The 18,681-nt window shown below is 36.6% G+C and overlaps 1 protein-coding gene across 15 annotated transcripts in view; it reads right to left on the reverse strand.

The window, feature by feature from the left end:
- The window catches only part of MCTP1 (multiple C2 and transmembrane domain containing 1), a 560,962-nt gene that overhangs the window by 256,197 nt on the left and 286,084 nt on the right, over window positions 1-18,681 (reverse strand). For all 15 annotated transcript variants that reach the window (XM_057541264.1, XM_057541263.1, XM_028162670.2 and 12 more), the window contains one exon: window positions 7,531-7,673. In XM_057541264.1, the coding sequence (XP_057397247.1) occupies window positions 7,531-7,673 (143 nt within the window). The remainder of the gene's footprint in view (window positions 1-7,530; window positions 7,674-18,681) is intronic.

The following is an 18,681-nucleotide window of genomic DNA, read 5'->3' on the forward strand; positions in this document are numbered from 1 at the left end:
AGATATTATGATTAAAGTACTTCATAAAGTTATTCTAAGTTTAAATTAAATTTTTATTATCACAAGCAATGATTAGGGCATAATATTAATGTGACTAACAACAACAAAACAGAAAGAAAAAGAAAAAGAAAAGAATGTATTTCTTTCTTTTGTCAAAACTATTTATCTTCTTTGTGCCCTTCATGGTTTGTATTCATACTATGATGAAAAAGACAGGCAATGTGCTTGACCTTCTGGACCCTACACTGAACAGCTGGGAGAGTCCATAGAAACCCAAATAGATATATACAGTTCAGTGAGGAGCACCATGGAGACAAAAGTGTAAGGGAATGTGTTGGGAGCTGATATTTTATTATTTTTTTAATTAATTAAAAAAATTTTTTTATTCAGGTATAGTTGATGTACAATAGTACATAAGTTTTAGGTGTACAACACAGTGTTCACAATTTTTAAAGGTTATATTCCCTTTATAGTTATTATAAAAATTGGTTATATTCCCTGTGCTGTACAATATATCCTGTAGCTGATTTATTTTATACATAGTAGTTTGTACCTCTTAATCCCCTACTCCTATCTTGCCCCTCCCCCCTTCCCTTTCCCCATTGGTAATCACTAGTTTGTTCTCTATATCTATGAGTCTGTTTCTTTCTTGTTATATTTATTAGTTTGTTGTATTTTTTAGATTCCACATATAAGTGACATCATGCAGAATTTGTCTTTCTCTGTCTGACTTATTTCACTTAGCATAATACCCTCTAAGTCCATCTGTGTTGTTGCAAATGGTAAAAATTCATTCCTTTTTATGGCTGAGTAGTATTCCATTACACACACACACACACACACACACACACACACACACACCATATCTTCTTTATCCAACCATCTCCTGATGGACACTTAGGTTGCTTCCATACCTTGGCAATTATAAATAATGCTGCCATGAACATTGGGGTACGTGTGTCTTTTCTAATTAGTGCTTTCATTTTCTTTGGATATATATCCAGGAGTGGACATACATCCATTTTAAGGGTACAGTTCAATGAGTTTTGACAAATGTCTATGGCTATGCAACCACTGACACAGTCAAGGTGGAAGACATTTCCATAACTCCCAAAGTTCCCTCATGATCCTTTTCGACATTCTTCTCCCTCACCTGCTCTGCCCTTGGCAAACACTGATCTGCTTTCTGTTGTCATAGATTTGCTTTGTTTTTCTATAATTTCATATAACAAACTACTGGTTACCAAGGGGAGAAAGGGGGGGTGGGATGAATGGGAGATTGGGATTGACATATATGTACTACAATGTATAAAATAGATAACTAGTGAGACCCTACTGTATAGCACAGGGAACTCTACTCAATGCTCTGTGGTGACCTAAATGGGAAAGAAATCTTAAAAAAAGTGGATATACGTATACATATAACTGATTCACTTTGCTGCACAGCAGAAACTAACACAACATTGTAAAGCAACTCTACTCCAATAAAAACTAATTTAAAAAAGTAAGAAAAAAACCATGATGCTGAGTGATATAAGTATTCAATGAGAATATACATTTGGAGCTGATACTTTAGATTGGGAGTCCAGGAAGGCCTCTCAGAGGAAGTGTGATTGTGTAGAGACTACAATCATGAGAAAGATTAAGCCATTACAGTGACACTAGAATGGGAAGAGCGCACCAGGTGGAGGAAACAGCAAGTGATTAGCATGTTCAAGGATCAGCCAGCAGCCAGTGTGGCTGAAGCAGACTGAGAAAGATGGAGAGTGGAAGGAAGTTGGAGAGAGAGCTCAGAGCTAGATCAGATGGGGCCATTTCCAAAGAACTCTAAGTGAACGGGAGTTGGCTAATTTCCATCCATTTAAGCATTTTCTTACTCATTTATTTCCTTGGTCAACATTGATTAAATGCTTATTATGTGCCAGACAATGTGCTAGGCATTGAGTAAACTGTGGTGAGGAAATCTCACATTGTCAACGCTTATAGTTTAGTGAGGGAGGCAGATGTTAAACAAGGAAGTGCACAGGTGATAGAATTACAAACTTTGATGACTGTTGTAAAGAAAAGAACAGGGTACAAAAAGAAAAAAATTACATTGGAGATCAGGGAAAGCTTTTAAGATTGAAAAAAAGGTTACTAGATGGAGTTTAGAGCTGTGTTTCTGACCTTTTCAAATAGAAAATCATTGTATTGCTCACTGGAGTAAATGAGCATAAACAGGTAAGTCTGCTCTTGAAAGGATGACCCAGACGACTGGACTCTCCAGGAAGTGAGAATGCACTGGGCTGAGAGAACCCGTAGCTCAGCATCCCTCTGCCCAGTCCTTGACACAACTGTTAAAAAGCTCCAAGCTGAGGGAGTAGGATGTACAGAAGCCCTGCATCAGTTACTGTTTTCTTTTCTCTAGTACAGGTGTACTGCAATTTAAACAAACTTAATATGTAAAAAGTTGATATTAAAAAAAAATAAATCCTTTGCTTTACACAGGGATTCTTAAATTAGAAGAGTCACAAGGGATTTATTTAAGTTATATGCTCCTCTAATGCCTTTTAAATTATTCAATTTATAGTCATTTGATTTACTTACAACCTTTCAGGAGTACATTTGTTGTAGAAAGCACAGCACTCCCGCAGTAAATATTCTCCTTGATCAATTACACTTCTGAGCTTTAGTCATCTGGTCAGTGGCATATCTTATACAACTGACACCTTGGTATTTGCAAGTGGCTGCAGTAGTGTATTTTACAACATAAAATTTACACCAAAATTAGAGAAATTTCTCTTGTGCAATCTCTTCTGATTGTATCAGCCTAAGGATTAAAATCTTGGGGAGACTACAGTGACATATAATCCATGAGAACACCTAGGATTCACCTACACATATGAAGTGGAAAGCTGTGAATCCAGTGAATTGATCAGTATAGACAGCCCAAATGGGTGAGTCAACATTCAAACTCTGTTTATTCTCATGGGGAGAGTCTTTTCTACCGTCCTAATGCTAGAGGTTTACATTAGTTCTCAATTCCTATTACTCAGCAAAGGAATAAACACAGGGAAGAATGGAGATACCAGAATCCATTCCTTAATGAAATTGTTTGCTATGCAATTTGGTTCCAAGCTCTATAAACTATTTGTCAGAGGGAGCATTGCCCTAGGTGAAGTGTCAGAAAATATAGAACATAGAAGAGTGATGAAATAGGAAAGGCACTCCCACTGCAATGAGAAGCACAGTTAATGACGATTAATGTTTATTCAGCATTTACCATATATAAGGCACTGTGTTAAACACATCATATAGATTTTTAAATTTCATTCTTATACAACTCAGTGAACAAAGTATTGTTTCCATTTGTCAGATAAGCAATCCAAAGCTTAAAACATTTATGTTACTTGCCCCTAAATGCCCGGGCTAAGAAGAGGTCAGATTCAAATCTTGTAATGGATTTCAGACACAGAGCATATTTAAACTGATGTACAGTCAAGGTTGAGGGTCGTTGGTATATGACATTCTTTTTAGGACCCTTAGAACCTACTGAGAAATAATTTTGGACAAGACAGTTATATGGTCCTTAGCTTGACCCATGCTTTAAGTACCTTTTCAATTTTAAATCTTAAGCTTGGATAGATGTGAGTTATTTAAGGAACTATCAAGTTTGTTAAAGTGACGATCTTAGAATCAGTACTATGGCTCCAAACAGAACAGTTTTTCTAGTTATCAAAATCTTTCTATTATTTAGAAGAGCACCTTCAATTTAGCTCTTCTAGCTGATGATCAGGCCAAACAAGCAACAATTTACATTTCTCCTTTTAGATTACTTCTACCTCTTCCCACTGTAATTCTGGGTGCTCATCGTGTACCTGGAATAATAGCGCCAGTGAAATTACAATGGAGAATCTGAATTTAATTCAACTGAAATGGATGCTGAATTTACTCTATTATTTAAGATGCGTGCTGGAGCATCTCCGTGGATACAGAGCAGGCTCCAGTGGCTCTTATCTCAGTTAGAAGCACTGCATTTAACTCCCAGATTCTACTGCTACCCTACGATAAATATGTTTCCAGCCCGTCCCTGCAGCCTTGTTTTTACCTGCCCTTACTATGAAGTCATTCATAACTGAAGGAATATTCTCTTTTTATTAAAATTAAAAGCTATATGAATTCCAACCAATTGGAAAGTGTATTTATTTATTTTGTATAGTATTTAAAAATGACAGTACCAAGATGTTTTAAAAGTTTTTACTAGAAATGTTACAAGTACTGTAACTTCAGTGTGATTTTATAACCTTAGCTTAGAACTGAATTTTGTTTCCCTTGGTAATCTTTTTTTTTTTTTTAATTAATTTATTTATTTTTGGCTGTGTTGGGTCTTCGTTTCTGTGCGAGGACTTTCTCTAGTTGCGGCGAGCGGGGGCCACTCTTCATCGCGGTGCGCAGCCCTCTCACTATCGCGGTCTCTCCCGTTGGGGAGCACAGGCTCCAGACGCGCAGGCTCAGTAGTTGTGGCGCACGGGCCTAGTTGCTCCACGGCATGTGGGATCTTCCCGGACCGGGGCACGAACCCGTGTCCCCTGCATTGGCAGGCAGATTCTTAACCACTGCGCCACCAGGGAAGCCCTCCCTTGGTAATCTTTACACTGATAGAAATCAGATTACAGTGTGCACGTGGACTTCTTTTTCCTTGAACCATAGAGAGGAGGGTTGAAGACAACATTTTCTAATCATCTAGTTCATGGATGCATTTTCATATTACCTGTCACTACAGAATCAGTTAGTCCCTAAGAAATCTTTCAGGCAAGATTAATTTCCTATCACAGAGGATGTGGGCATCATATAAATGTCACTCACACAGAGCTATGTAGAGACAATGAAAATAATGCAATCTTCATGAAATTCTAGTAACTTAAAATATCATTTCCACCAATGTATATTATTTAGGTCTTTGTGTGTCCCACATTAGGCAAAAAGTAGGTAACACAAAACATGGGAAAAGTAAAGGTGAAAGTTAGAAATTTTTTTTCAAAAGAAGCCCTATGCATGGTCCAGAAAATGAAAATCTAATGAAAAATATCAAAGCATGCATATTAAAAAGTATAAAGCATTACATGAAAATAAAGTCTTGTTATTTTATGTTTGTACTAGTATTTGAGAGGCCGGTGTGATTTCTGTTTAACTTATTTTTTCTTATGTAGAAATGTAAAAAAAAGGGTCAAATCTTTTACAATTCAGTATGTATCTTCTTCTATAAGGTGGAAGTTAGGCTATGGCTACATAATGTTGCACTTTGGAAACTCAAAGTGGTAAAAAACAAAAACAAAAACCACCCTTGGGTTTTCTCTCCTAAATTCTTTGTTCCCAGTGTGTCATTAACCAGGCCTTTGGTCTACAGGCAGTGTTACAGTCTCCATTTTCAGTATGTATGTGTATCTATTCTTGCTCTCTTAAACCAAAACAAAAATTTTTGCCACCATTTTTTTTCTGTGTACTTCAGATTTTTGTTTGCTTTTGAGCCTATTATGATATTCCTTTTGAAATACACATTTGACATCTGGATTTCTGCACAGATGAATTTCATTCTTGAACACAAAAGAATAGCAGAGGAACCCAACCATTATCTAATGTAATACTGGAACATTCATTTGTAACCGCTTTAAAGACTGGAGATCCACATGCTTCTGTCATAGAGTAATATCCCATTAAAGAAACAGATCCACAGCAAAAGCAATTAGAAATTAATCCTTTTCTTCCATAATTTTTCTCTTAAGGGACATTATATGAGATCCCAATGGTCCAGTGCTATCCTTATTAACCCTGCTTTCCTTTCCTATCCATTTCCTTCATGGTTGCAGCTGTTCTAACTTATTTCTTCTAAACCTCCCTAGGAATAAGCTTCCTTAATCCTACTTGTCTTTTTTAAAATTCCTTTTTTCCCCTTATCTCAGTTCTTTATTATGAAGGTATTTCCTTTTTTCTCATGTAGACATTTCTTTCTCTCTAGAGATGAGGAGTAAGGGAGAAACATCTCTGACCATGGAGGTCTTCCCTTTGGTGGGAGGAGGGTTGGCCAGGAAGACTCTCACATTAGTAATTCTTGGGTCATGATTTTTGAACACTAAAAGATAGCTCACTAATTCTATTTAACTGATTTCCTTTAGCCATTGTCCATTTGAGACAATTTCTTAAGCAAATACAGGTCTATGCTCCCCATAATGACTTCTAGAAACTTATCAACTACATACTTGGAGTTCTCTTTTTCATCGATTTGATAAATGGTCCTGCTATGATTTTAGTAACATCTTGATTACTCTTTCCTTTCTGTGGAAAAGAGAAACAACTGGAAGCAATGCAAATGAAGATTTGAGGGGAAGAAGGACGCCCAGAGATTGCTGAAAGAGTGATCAAGTCACCTTTGGGGCTCACGTGCCAGTTGTGACAATTTAGAGTAAAGGATGGGTCATGTGATGTGGTAAAAGCAGAAAAAGGTTTGGTCACTGCATGGATAGTCAGAACATAAGAGTCAAAAAGAATATAAGTACCTAGAGATATGAATTAAAGGGAAGTCAGCTTTGAAAGTAAAATAAGGAATTAAGGTTAACTCTATAAATTCTTCTTCTTTTTTTTTTTTTTAAACTACATCAAATGAAAGGAAATACTTTTTTTTTTCCCCCATCTCTGGTAATGTAATAGAGACAGGAGTTTTTCTCCCTCTATTATGTTTACCCTCCTCACCTTCCAAGTAAAGCATTTTGTTTGCAACCAGGAATGGCAGATCCCTGATATAATTCTTTCTAAAAAATTTATTATTTATTTATTTATTTATTTATTTATTTATTTATTTATTTATGGCTGCATTGGGTCTTCATTGCTGTGCGCGGGCTTTCTCTAGTTGCAGCGAGCAGGGGCTACTCTTCGCTGCGGTGTGCGGGCTTCTCATTGTGGTGGTTTCTCTTGTTGCGGAGCACAAGCTCTAGGCGCATGGGCTTCAGTAGCTGTGGCACGCAGGCTCAGTAGTTGTGGCTCGCGGGCTCTAGAGCACAGGCTCAGTAGCTGTGGCACACAGGCTTAGTTGCTCCGCGGCATGTGGGATCTTCCTGGATCAGGGCTCAAACCCGTGTCCCCTTCATTGGCAGGTGGATTCTTAACCGCTGTGCCACCAGGGAAGTCTCCCCTGATATAATTTTTAAACAGAAAGGGTGTGTTCTGTGTAAGCTCTTCGTGCTAGATTATATGGAGTCTTGTTTTTATACGTTCCCAAAGTGCACTAAATCAGTTAACTGCACCAAGCAGGAGGAGATGGACTTCATAATCCTCCTAAATATAACTGGTAATAGAACTGTCCAGAAGAAAAATGCTCCCACCAGCTCCCCCTCCCCTATAGCTCATTTCTATCACATCACCAACAGATTAGAATTGCGCATAGCAGAATATACCTCTGGTGAAAAATCTCATCAGACAGACAGACATTATAAAAAACCATTAAACGAGGATTTCTATATCAGATTACATTAGGGGAAAAACAAATAAATGGTTCACCTTTATATACAACGGCTCCTTAAGATGATCAACAAGAAGGCAAGCTTTCTCCTCCCACACAGGATTGAGGTTCTTGTGTATTATTTTACTTCTAAAAACTTCTTTTCCTCCAATTTTAAACTTCACGTATGGATCACTTGTCCCTGTTAAAGAGATACAAATTGATGTATGTTAATCATGCTTTTCTACAGAAGCAAGAGAATAGCTCATCTAAACATTGGAAAGTATTTAAAGGAATAAAATTTAAGTAAACCTTATCACATGAGAAAAATAAGGATTAAGTGCTTTTTCCTAAATTTTCCCTTAAATATTGAAGTGACAGTAAATAATAATAATAATAATTATTATTATTACATCTTCTGATCTTAATACTGTAACCCTGTTCTGGTATTTTAAAACTCTACTGCATGCTGCATTTATAAATTTAATTCATGTTGTAAATGATAGAGATTAATCTGACGTTTCATCTGGTCAACTATAAAAAAGATGATCCATGATCTTGGCTGATTTAACAAGTTTTAGACTTATATATGCTGCTAAAAATTTACACTAGTTTAATGGGTTTCGGAAAAGGTGAGTCTTAAATTGAGCTTCAGTTTTATCCTTGGTCCCATATTTTCTTCACAGGTATCAATTTTATTCTTGGTCCCGTATTTTGTTCACAGGTTTCAATTTCAGAATGCTAGGGAAGGATGCCTCAGAGGAAGGCATCAAGAGGAAGCGGACAAATGATTGTTGAATAACCTGGATACTTCATATTATGCATTAATACCTCCCAAGCTCCCTATGAAGATAAAGGAAATAAGAGCCATCAAATAAGTTGCTCTTGGGTACACAGCTAGCAAGAGACGGAGTGAAGATTCCAACCAAAGCTGTGTGGCTCTAACGCCTGTGCTTTTTTTTTTCCTGCAACTTCAAGAGGGAAGGGCCTCTATATACATTCATTTATATTATACCATTTCTCATTTTGACCGATGAATAACATCAGTCTTGGCCTCATAACTCTATGCTGTTATTAAGGATTCCTAGAAAAGGTGAATCAGGAACATCCCCAAGGAAATCATTCCAGTGTGTGACAATCTTCATCCTCAGAAAATAATTCTTTATATATGACCTGACTCCCTTAGAATAAAATTTTAATTCTTTCTGTTTTGTCCAACCTGAAACTACAGTTGATAACTATGGTCTACACGATTTAAAGAAAAATATGAGTGGGGCTCAGAAAATTGTAAAGCACCATATAAATGTTAGGTATTAAAATTATGAGGCTGATATACTTAAACTCACTACCTATATTCCTCCTCAATACTCCACTCACCTCCATGACACATAAATATCTATGCTAAATATAAGGATTGCCTTATAGGATATGGATTTTCTTATTTAATCATTTGGGGGTTCTCTCAAAACTCTCCACATTCCCCTAGTAAATTGAAGACCTTGTTTTTGTATGACTAGACCCGGGTCTAATAAAATAACGACTTCCCATTTTGTGAAACTCCCATTTTGACAGCTTGATTTTATAACAAGACAAACTTTAAAAAATGTTTATAAATGTAAATGTAGGCTTAATACTAAGCTGTTACAATGCATTCTTTAAGGGAGTCGATGGAACCGAAATGTTTAACAGTTAAAATGGTTATTTTTTAAGGCCCTGATCCCCAGCTACAGGCTGAGCACTGTGGGGAGTGGAAGTGTTATAGCATGTAATTTGAGGGATATTAACATCATGTACCCACCTGAATTTCCTCAGTCATGCAATTTTGTCATTGATTTTTAAAATCATCTATGCAACTACTAGCAGCTGCTAAAATACAATATGCTCCATGAGATCGGAGCCATTTGTACCATTGTTTTTTAAACCTCCAGCACTTAGTACAGAATTAGACATACTGTTCCTCAATAAACATTTGGTGAATAATTGAATGACTTAAGGACTTAATGATGTGGGTGGTAGACCTCTCTTCTTGCTGACTTTTGTCACCTCCACTTGGATACATAATAGACATTCCAGTGTTAACACAGGCCTTGATCCTCTCGCCTGCTAAACCTACTCCTTCCTCAGGCTTTGTCAGGGCATTAAAGGCTCCATTATTTGACAGTTCCTCAAGCAAGACGCAGGGAAATTACTTTCCATACCTCCTTCTCCATCCAGGACACCACCAAGTCCGATTAACTCTCCTCCACTCTAGTTCAGCTACCATGATTTCTGTGCTGTGCAACTATAATAATAGCCTCCTAACTGGGCTCTCCACGCTTCCGCGTCCTCCCCCATTAATTCTCTATATGGCAGCCAGACTGACCTTTTAAACCTGCAAATTTAATCTTCCCCCTTCTTTGCTTAACACATCTCAACACCTTTCAACTACACCTATAATAAAATCCAAAATCTCTAACATGGTATACAGAACTTGCTGTTTCTCCACCTTCATTTTTGGCCCCTACTCTGTTCCAGCTTTCCTGTTACTAGAAGTTCTCCTCTGCTTCCAGGTTTCACATATTCCAGCCAGGCTCTCTGCTTGAAAAGTCCCTCCTTCCCATTCTCTTCCCCTTTTGCCTGGCTGACACTTCTTACCTTCCAGGTCTTAGTTTAAATACAATATGCTCAGGAATGCCTTCCTCAACCATCCCAATCTGAGTTAGGTCTCTTTGTCACTTTCTCCTGACATTTGCTCTTCTGCTTAGTAGCACTCATCATTATGCTCCTTATAGGTTAATTTGTATGTCTACCAGTTTACTGTGGGAATTTGCCTGTTGGCTATAACCCCCGCAAGGGCAGGACTCTGTCCCAGCACATGATACAGCGTCTGGGGCAGAGCCTGTATTCAGTAAGCATTTGTTCAATGGATGAGTAAATGAATGACCTTAGAGTTCACAGTGGAGACAGTACTATTAAACACATCCTCAAAGAGACTCTGTGAAGTTGGTGAAAGCATATATTATCAACCTATATGGCAGGTGAGAAACAACCTGAGATTCAGCGTGACTTGCACCAAATCACATAAGAAGCTAACAAGTAACAGGATGAAAGGCAAATTTACACTTCAGACGCCAAGTCCAGGGTTCCTTCTACTCAGCCTTCTAGGAAACATGGACATCCATATTTTCCTTTTTTAACTCTAAAACACCATCACAGAATTATTATGTAAAGATGTTGAACAATCATTTAGACACTACAAATGATGCCAATATTGACAAGTAACTTATTCTCGCTTAGAAAACTCTCGCACTTATTATCCGTCTTAATCAACCCTAAGGCCTCTGTGAGCCTAACTTCTGCCTCCGTTTTACAGACGACACAAGTAGGAAAGGTCAAGTGGTTTGCTCCAGGTCAGACTAGGACTCGAATCTGGAGCCTAGTCAATTCTCTCTCTGGCATATCATCATAAACCATTCACCCCCTTCAAGGTGTAACAATCTTGTATCTCTTTGGTCCAAAAAAGGTATGAATAAGCCTTTTACAAGAAAAGTGACTTCAAGAAAGTTGGAGGGCTTCCCTGGTGGCGCAGTGGTTGAGAATCTGCCTGCTAATGCAGGGGACACGGGTTCGAGCCCTGGTCTGGGAAGATCCCACATGCCGCGGAGCAACTGGGCCCGTGAGCCACACCTACTGAGCCTGTGCGTCTGGAGCCTGTGCTCCGCAACAAGAGAGGCCGCGATAGTGAGAGGCCCACGCACCGCGGTGAAGAGTGGCCCCCGCTTGCCGCAACTAGAGAAAGCCCTCGCACAGAAACGAAGACCCAACACAGCCAAAAATAAATAAAATAAAATAAAATAAAATACTTTAAAAAAAAAGAAAGTTGGACTGTGTTTCTTAACAGTTATTGATATCAGTATCTCACACTATTTAATTTAGCTATTATGCAAACAACTGACAAAACTTATGATTTAGCACAGAAGCCTATACACTCAAATGTAAATCTTTTTCAGAAGCAATCTGTTTCTTGCTCCTTACCAGAAACATTTTCCTCAACCACTGTCTATGCTAACTGTCAAAATCCCCTTAGAATTAGGGACCACTCGTTCCTAGAATCCTGCTGGGTGATCCACTAGGTCTTGATGGCAGAACTTAAATTACAAAAAGGAATCTAGATCACTCTGGTTAACATTTACTGAACACGTACTATGTCAAATATAACATACCACCCAACGAGCCTGTGAGGTGAGTTGTAGTGTTATCTAGGTTACAGTTGAGGAAACCATGTTTCATTTGTTCTGTTGGCATTTATTGAATACCCTCAAGTGGTATTACATACAAATATATAGTGTGGAACAGGTAAGTAAATTCCCCAAAGTCACAGAGCTAGGATGCTGGAACTTTAAATTAAATATTACATTAGGCCACCTCCAAACAACATTTTTCACGCTTGGTATCGTATCCTTGATGCCGCTTGAGGCAGTAAATATCCAATGGTCTGAAGAAATAACAATCCAGATAACAAGAGTCGGTCTAAGGGTTAAGTTAAGGTTTAGGGACAGATTTTTGACTCTGATAGGCACTAAGATCTCAGGGATTGGTATAAAAAAGAGAGAAAGGCTGTTTTAAGGGACTTTGAGAAGATATTATGAAGGTGAAATATATTGTAAATGTGTGGCTTTGGCCACAGGATAACCTGGATTGGAGATGGCACATACGTCAGCAAATTTCACAGTCATAAGTACAGGAAAACAGCTCCAGATGCACACACATGGTGAGTCAGTCATCTGACTTTTCCCGCTGTGTTTTGACTCCACAGAATAAAATCTGCTACATTTCTCCCTTTCCAGCTATCATTCAGAGGCTCTGGGTGCTATTATTAAATTTTAATAACTTTTTTAGTAGTCAAAACTCTTTAAGGAATTTCTATTTGTTTACTTATTACTGTAACTGAGGGACCTTTGTTGACTGAGAGTCCTTAATTTAAAGTTCAAGACCTTCAGCTTGTGATTCCAACACAGAGAACTGGAGACATCATTCTTTTAATTTAGTTTCAGTAAAAGATTTGTACCTAATGCTCTAATCTTTTATGTTGCAAGGTAGTCACTTTATTACCTGGTAATATTAATAGGTATTATTTGTTTTTTAAAAAGGAATTCTGTGGTCAAGCATATTTGGAGAATGCTGGTTTAATACAAAATTAAACAGATTAATTTTCTATAGCTTTTAAATAAGACAATGTGCACTTTTACTCTCCAAGGGGGTATGACAGGTCTTTGACTGGAGAGCCTATTTATCTTGAGTGTATCTTTCAGGACTAATAATCCCTGATCTCTCTTTGGGAAATGCTACCTTATTATATTTCATAGATGAGGAAGTTTCACATGTTTTGGAGGTTCTTCTATTGTAATAGATTTTCCAGTGAACTCAAGTCATTTTATTATAATAAAACTCCATATATTACACACACACACACACACACACACACAAGAGATTTAGTTTGTTGGTTCAAAAAACTCAAAAATTAAATTCAAGTGCCAGTGCTGTTTTGTTGCAATATTGCATTCAACCACAAGATGGCACAAACACTTATCAAATTACTATTGTGAGGCCTGTGGTTCGGCTCTTCAAAGTTAAGGCATCTCTACTGCACCCTTGGCAGTTCTCAGGCATTTTCTAGCAACCTGTGCTTTGTTGTTATTGGCTGGACTGTGACCCTCACTGCAATCTTTTTTATGGTGATAATAAAATGTAAACAGGGCAAATAAATATAGAAGAAGAAACTAGGAAGTGTTAGCCCTAAAATAAAATTCAGATTTTATTAATATCATATTCAAGGGCAACCTTTCACACATTCATTTTATCAGATAGCATTAACTTCAGAATTTATTTTAAAACATTATTATTTTATCTTATAATTATAAATTCTGTGCTTTAAAAATTCTAGAGTATTTTAGACCTAGGGAATTTTCATTGTATATATCTGAACCCTAGGATCAAATTGTTTGAAAAAGAGGAATTAGATGGTTTGTATAATGTTTCTTCATGTAGTAAAGAAAAACATGTCCCCAAGCTATGGTTTGTGTTTGTTTATTTGAGTCAGGACATCTGAGCATTTCAATACTTCGTGTGACTATTTAGCCTTTAATGTAATTTAAGTCCAACATAGAACTAAACTTTGTCTGAATGGGTCCCCTTCTGTGCAGCAATAAACACAGCACACACAAGATGGCAGTCTTCCTTTCCTTAAAATAGTATGAAAGTTCTTTAAAATGTAAATAGCCATACAGCAATGAGTGTCCTGTTTTTCATTTTCAGAATAAATGAGCCTCCTGGTTAACAAGTTTAAATCAGTCTTATCCCAAACCTAGTATATAATGAAACAGAAACAGCTATTCCTGTTTCAGGGGCTTATACTTCTTCAATAACGCTAACTCCTAATCAAAAACAATGCGAAATCGAAACTCAGTCTTATGGATAATGAGAAGGAGAAGGAGGAAGATGAAAAGAAAGAAGAAAAAAGACAAAAGAGAAAAAGAGAAGTGAATATAAATATTAAGTGTGAACAGTTAAAAAGAATTCTAATTTAGGGTGGATCTTCCTGATGGTATTCAATCCTTCTACAAACATTTAAAGCTAGCTACTTTTGTTGACCAAATACAACAGAGAAAATATCTGTTCTATAACAAGGTCCTTCACACTTGAAAGAGGCCAGTAAAAATAGAGAAGTTCAAAGCATACTCAGAGCAATAGATTATATCTTTATATACATTTATTTTTATTAATGACTTAAAAATCTTCAAAACAGATACCTTATTTATACATTAAAATTATTCCTTAAACTGTCTCGTTCCTTCTTCATTTTTTGTTTTTTTGAGATTTGTAATGCCCTACAGTGGAAACATTACATAGGGCTAAATAACTATATTAAAATTAAAATGCAAAAAGCTTATAATCACATATGGTTTAATGTTATAAAATAAAAGGAAACTAAAATCTTTTTCCATAATGAGGAATATGAATATTCCAGTGATTTTTAAATTGCTGGTTAATGAAGTTACCATGAGACAGCACAGAGATGAATGAAAACTAATACTAAAACTAAAACTAAACTAAAACTAAAACTAAACTAAAACATGGAAGGGGGGTGGTTACTTACATTTTTTTCACACAGATTTAGACAAATACTGCTTTCATTGTGACTATTAATTAATTGTATATTAATCTATGGCATAAGAGCAACTGCAATAGAGAAGAGTGCTCTGGATGTCAGAGTCATTCTTTCCAAAGGGCTCTGCTTCTCCCGCCCCTGGGAGCTCCCTCTGTGACCAGTGATCAGTGCACAGACTTTGGAGGTATAAATATACTCCTCATCCTTTAAGCATGATTTTTACCTAAGGAGAAACAATTTTCTCTGGAATTCTTCTAGAATATGTTACCATGTTTTTACAGCCATCCTAACCAAACAAGATCAAATATAATTTTTTAAAAAAAATGTTAAGCATTGAACTTTCCTATGTAAAAAATATCAGAATATTAAAATTTTATACCCTAAATATCTATACTCTCCTCAATCCTTTTTCTTCTGGCTATCTCAATACTTTTCTGAGACTGTTGCCTTGAGTGTCACTAGTAACTTTTTTTGGCTTGCATATATGTTGTACTGTATCATTTTATACAACAAGAATGTATTAGTCACTAGTAACTTTTAATCACCGCTTTCAATGGCTTTTTCTTAGACTGCAGCCCCTTCCAACTGTGGGTCACAGTGAGTGTTATTAACTCCACTGACCCCGAAATTTTCTTCTTTGTGGATTCTGTGACACTGCTCACAGTAAGTCCTGTGCTGGAAAGAATACTGACCAAAGTCACTTTTGCTTCTTATAAGCAGTGTGGTCTTAGAAAAGTCATTTAACTGCTCTTGTCTATAGTTTTTCAACCTTTAAAATGAGGGGATTTCTCAACTTTCTCTGAGGAAAGTCAAGGATCTATGATAAGATTTCACTTCCATGCCCTTGACAGAGAATGAGCCATTCCACATAAGTGTATTTTTCAGGAAACTAAAAATTACTGTGTCAAACACCAAGACCATTTTTATTAATAAGTTTGAAGGAAATATTTCTAAATTATATTTTTCTTCGTTTTGGGTAAATAATGAATACAATTTTTAAAAATGGGGCAGAGCATCATTTGCTGATTATATGTATCTGGGAAATTATCATCAAGGTTCTAGGAAAGCAAAGTTAAATCTTCTGTGGAAAACCAGTGAAACTCGAGTAGCAATATTTCATTTTCTGAAACTCCCAATGGAATGCTGCTAAAAACCAGGGGATACTCCTTTTATCACAGAGAGTCTCCCCCATGGATACTTCTATAATCTGTTTATTCTTATTTTGTTTCATTTCTTTCAATTTAGAGTTATAAACTCAACAACAGTATTATTTCTATTGCTATATATGCCAGTGAACAAAATGTGTTTCTTAAAATATAACAAATTAAAAGCGATTTGATGTGTAAGAAGCCTGATTTCCCGAAACACCATGTGGAGGAGAGCTATCTGCCAACCGGAAGTACGTGCCTTGGACTATCACATGGGTGAGAAATAAACTCCTATTACATTTGAGCCATTAAATAATTTGGGGGTGTATTTATAATAGCAGTTCAGCCTATCCTAACGGATAAAGATTCCTAAGCCTTGGGAATTCTAATTAAAATTCCACTTGCAACCACAGTTTAGCCTATTTCACCCGATAAATGTTCCGAAGCCCTCTGATTCTAATTCTTAAAATATCTCTTGAAATCATCTCTGCCACCACTGTCTCATCATTCCTTATCTAGATGATTCTAAGAGACTTCTGCTTGGTTTCCTTTCTCCCTTCTAATCTATCCTCTGAACACTGCCAGAGTTCTCTCTGTCAAGTACAAATCAGGTGCTTGATTCTTCTTGGACTACATTTCACTCCATCTTCTGCACCCACAAGCACTGCTGTGGGTAACCCAGGGTCCAGAACTCTGGCTCAGGGTCAGGATTCAAAGCCTCTCCTTGTCCAGGAGATTTTGCACATGTGTTTGTGTATTTTTATTATCTCGTACTCTTACCGTGGAGCCTTCTGATCCTAATTTGGCTTCTGTGGCAGACTGAACCCCTACATCCATTTCTCCTCTTTTTCATTTTAGTAATAGAGTCTCTGTGAGTTTAGCAGGACATGTGATTATTCCATTAGAGAATTCCTTATTTTCCAAGCAACGGGTATGGCCATGTGGCCGAGTCCGCAAGATGTGTAAAGTGACATACATATGCAACTTCCAGATCCTTTTTTGTTTGTTTTTGTGTGTTTTTTTGGTAAGTTGGCTGATAGAGTATATGCTTCCTGTAGTGGTTTTTGTTTTGTTTTGTTTGTTTTTAGTTTTTTAACCATTTTAAAAAATTGAAGTATAGTTAATTTATAATGTATTAGTTTCAGGTATACAGCAAAGTGATTCAGTTATACATATATATATATATATATATATACACACACACACATATATATACATTCTTTTTCAGATTCTTTTCCATTATAGGTTATTACAAGATATTGAGCATAGTTCCCTGTGCTATACGGTAGGTCCTTGTTGTTTACCTATTTTATATATAGTAGTGTGTACATGTTAATCGTGAACTCACACCCTGCTATCCCCTTTGGTAACAATAAGTTTGTTATCTATGTCTGTGAGTCTATTTCTGTTTTGTAAATGAGTTCATTTTTATCATTTTTTAAGATTCCACATATAAGTCACATCATATCACATTTTTCTTTCTCTGTCTGCCTTACTTCACTTAGATCATCTCTAGGTCCATCTATGTTGCTGCAAATGGCATTAGTTCATTCTTTTTATGGCTGAGTAATAGTCAAATATCTATATCTATATCTATATCTATATATCTATATATATATCTATATATCTATATATATCTATATATATCTATATCTATATATATATCTCACATCTTCTTCATCCATTCATCTGTAGATGGACTTTTAGTTTGCTTCCGTGTCTTGGCTTTTGTAAATAATGCTGCTATGAACGCTGGGTTGCATGTATCTTTTCAAATTAGAGTTTTCTCCAGACAAATGCCAAGGAGTGGGATTGCAGGATTATATGATAACTCTATTTTCAGTTTTTTAAGGAACCTCCATACTGTTCTCCATAGTGGCTGCACCAATTTACATTCCCACCAACAGTGTAGGAGGGTTCCCTTTTCTCCACACCTTCTCCAGCATTTATTATTTGTGGTCTTTTTTTTTTGATGATGGCCATTCTGACATGTGTGAGGTGATACCTCATTGTAGTTTTCATTTGCATTTCTCTAGTAATTAGTGATGTTGAGCATCTTTTCATGTGTCTGATGGCCATCTGTATGTCTTCTTTGGAGAAATGCCTATTTAGGTTTTCTGCCCATATCTCGATTGGGTTGTTTGTTTGTTTGTTTGATATTAAGCTGAATGAAAAAGCTTTCAGCTTTCCACTGTTGAGTACGATGTTAGCTGTGGGTTTGTCATATACGGCCTTTATTATGGTGACGTATGTTCCCTCCATGTTCACTTTCTGAAGTTTTTTTAATCATAAATGGATGTTGAATTTTATCAAAAGCTTTTTCTCCATCTATTGAGATAATCATATGGTTTTTATTCTTCAATCTGTCAATGTGGTGTATCACACTGATTCATTTGCAGATATTGAAAAATCTTTGCATCCCTGGGGTAAATCCCACTTGATCACAGTGTATGATCCTTTTAATGTACTGTTGGATTCTGTTTGCTAGTATTTTGTTTAGGATTTTTGCATCTATGTTTATCAGTGATATTGGCCTGTAATTTTCTTTTTTTGTTGTATCTTTGTCTGGTTTTGGTATCAGGGTGTGGCCTCACAGAATGAGTTCAGAAGTGTTCCTTCCTCTGCAATTTTTTTGGAATAGTTTGAGAAGGATACATGTTAACTCTTCTCTGAATGTTTGGTAGAATTCACCTGTGAAGCCATCTGGTCCTGGACTTTCCAAAGAGACCTTCCTTCTAGAAAAGTGTTTTTCTTATTGGAATGATTTATTCGATTTTGTACAATCAGTCTTGGTTGAATTCTATTCAATTCAGTTTCATAAGACTAGGTGGTATGAACCACCTCTTCTTACAACGTGGCCATTCCTGGGCACAGGGGTTTCTCACAAAATGGAAGATAATATCCAGTAAAGAAAA

This window comes from Balaenoptera acutorostrata, chromosome 2, assembly GCF_949987535.1.
Source record: "Balaenoptera acutorostrata chromosome 2, mBalAcu1.1, whole genome shotgun sequence".
Lineage (NCBI taxonomy): Eukaryota > Metazoa > Chordata > Mammalia > Artiodactyla > Balaenopteridae > Balaenoptera > Balaenoptera acutorostrata.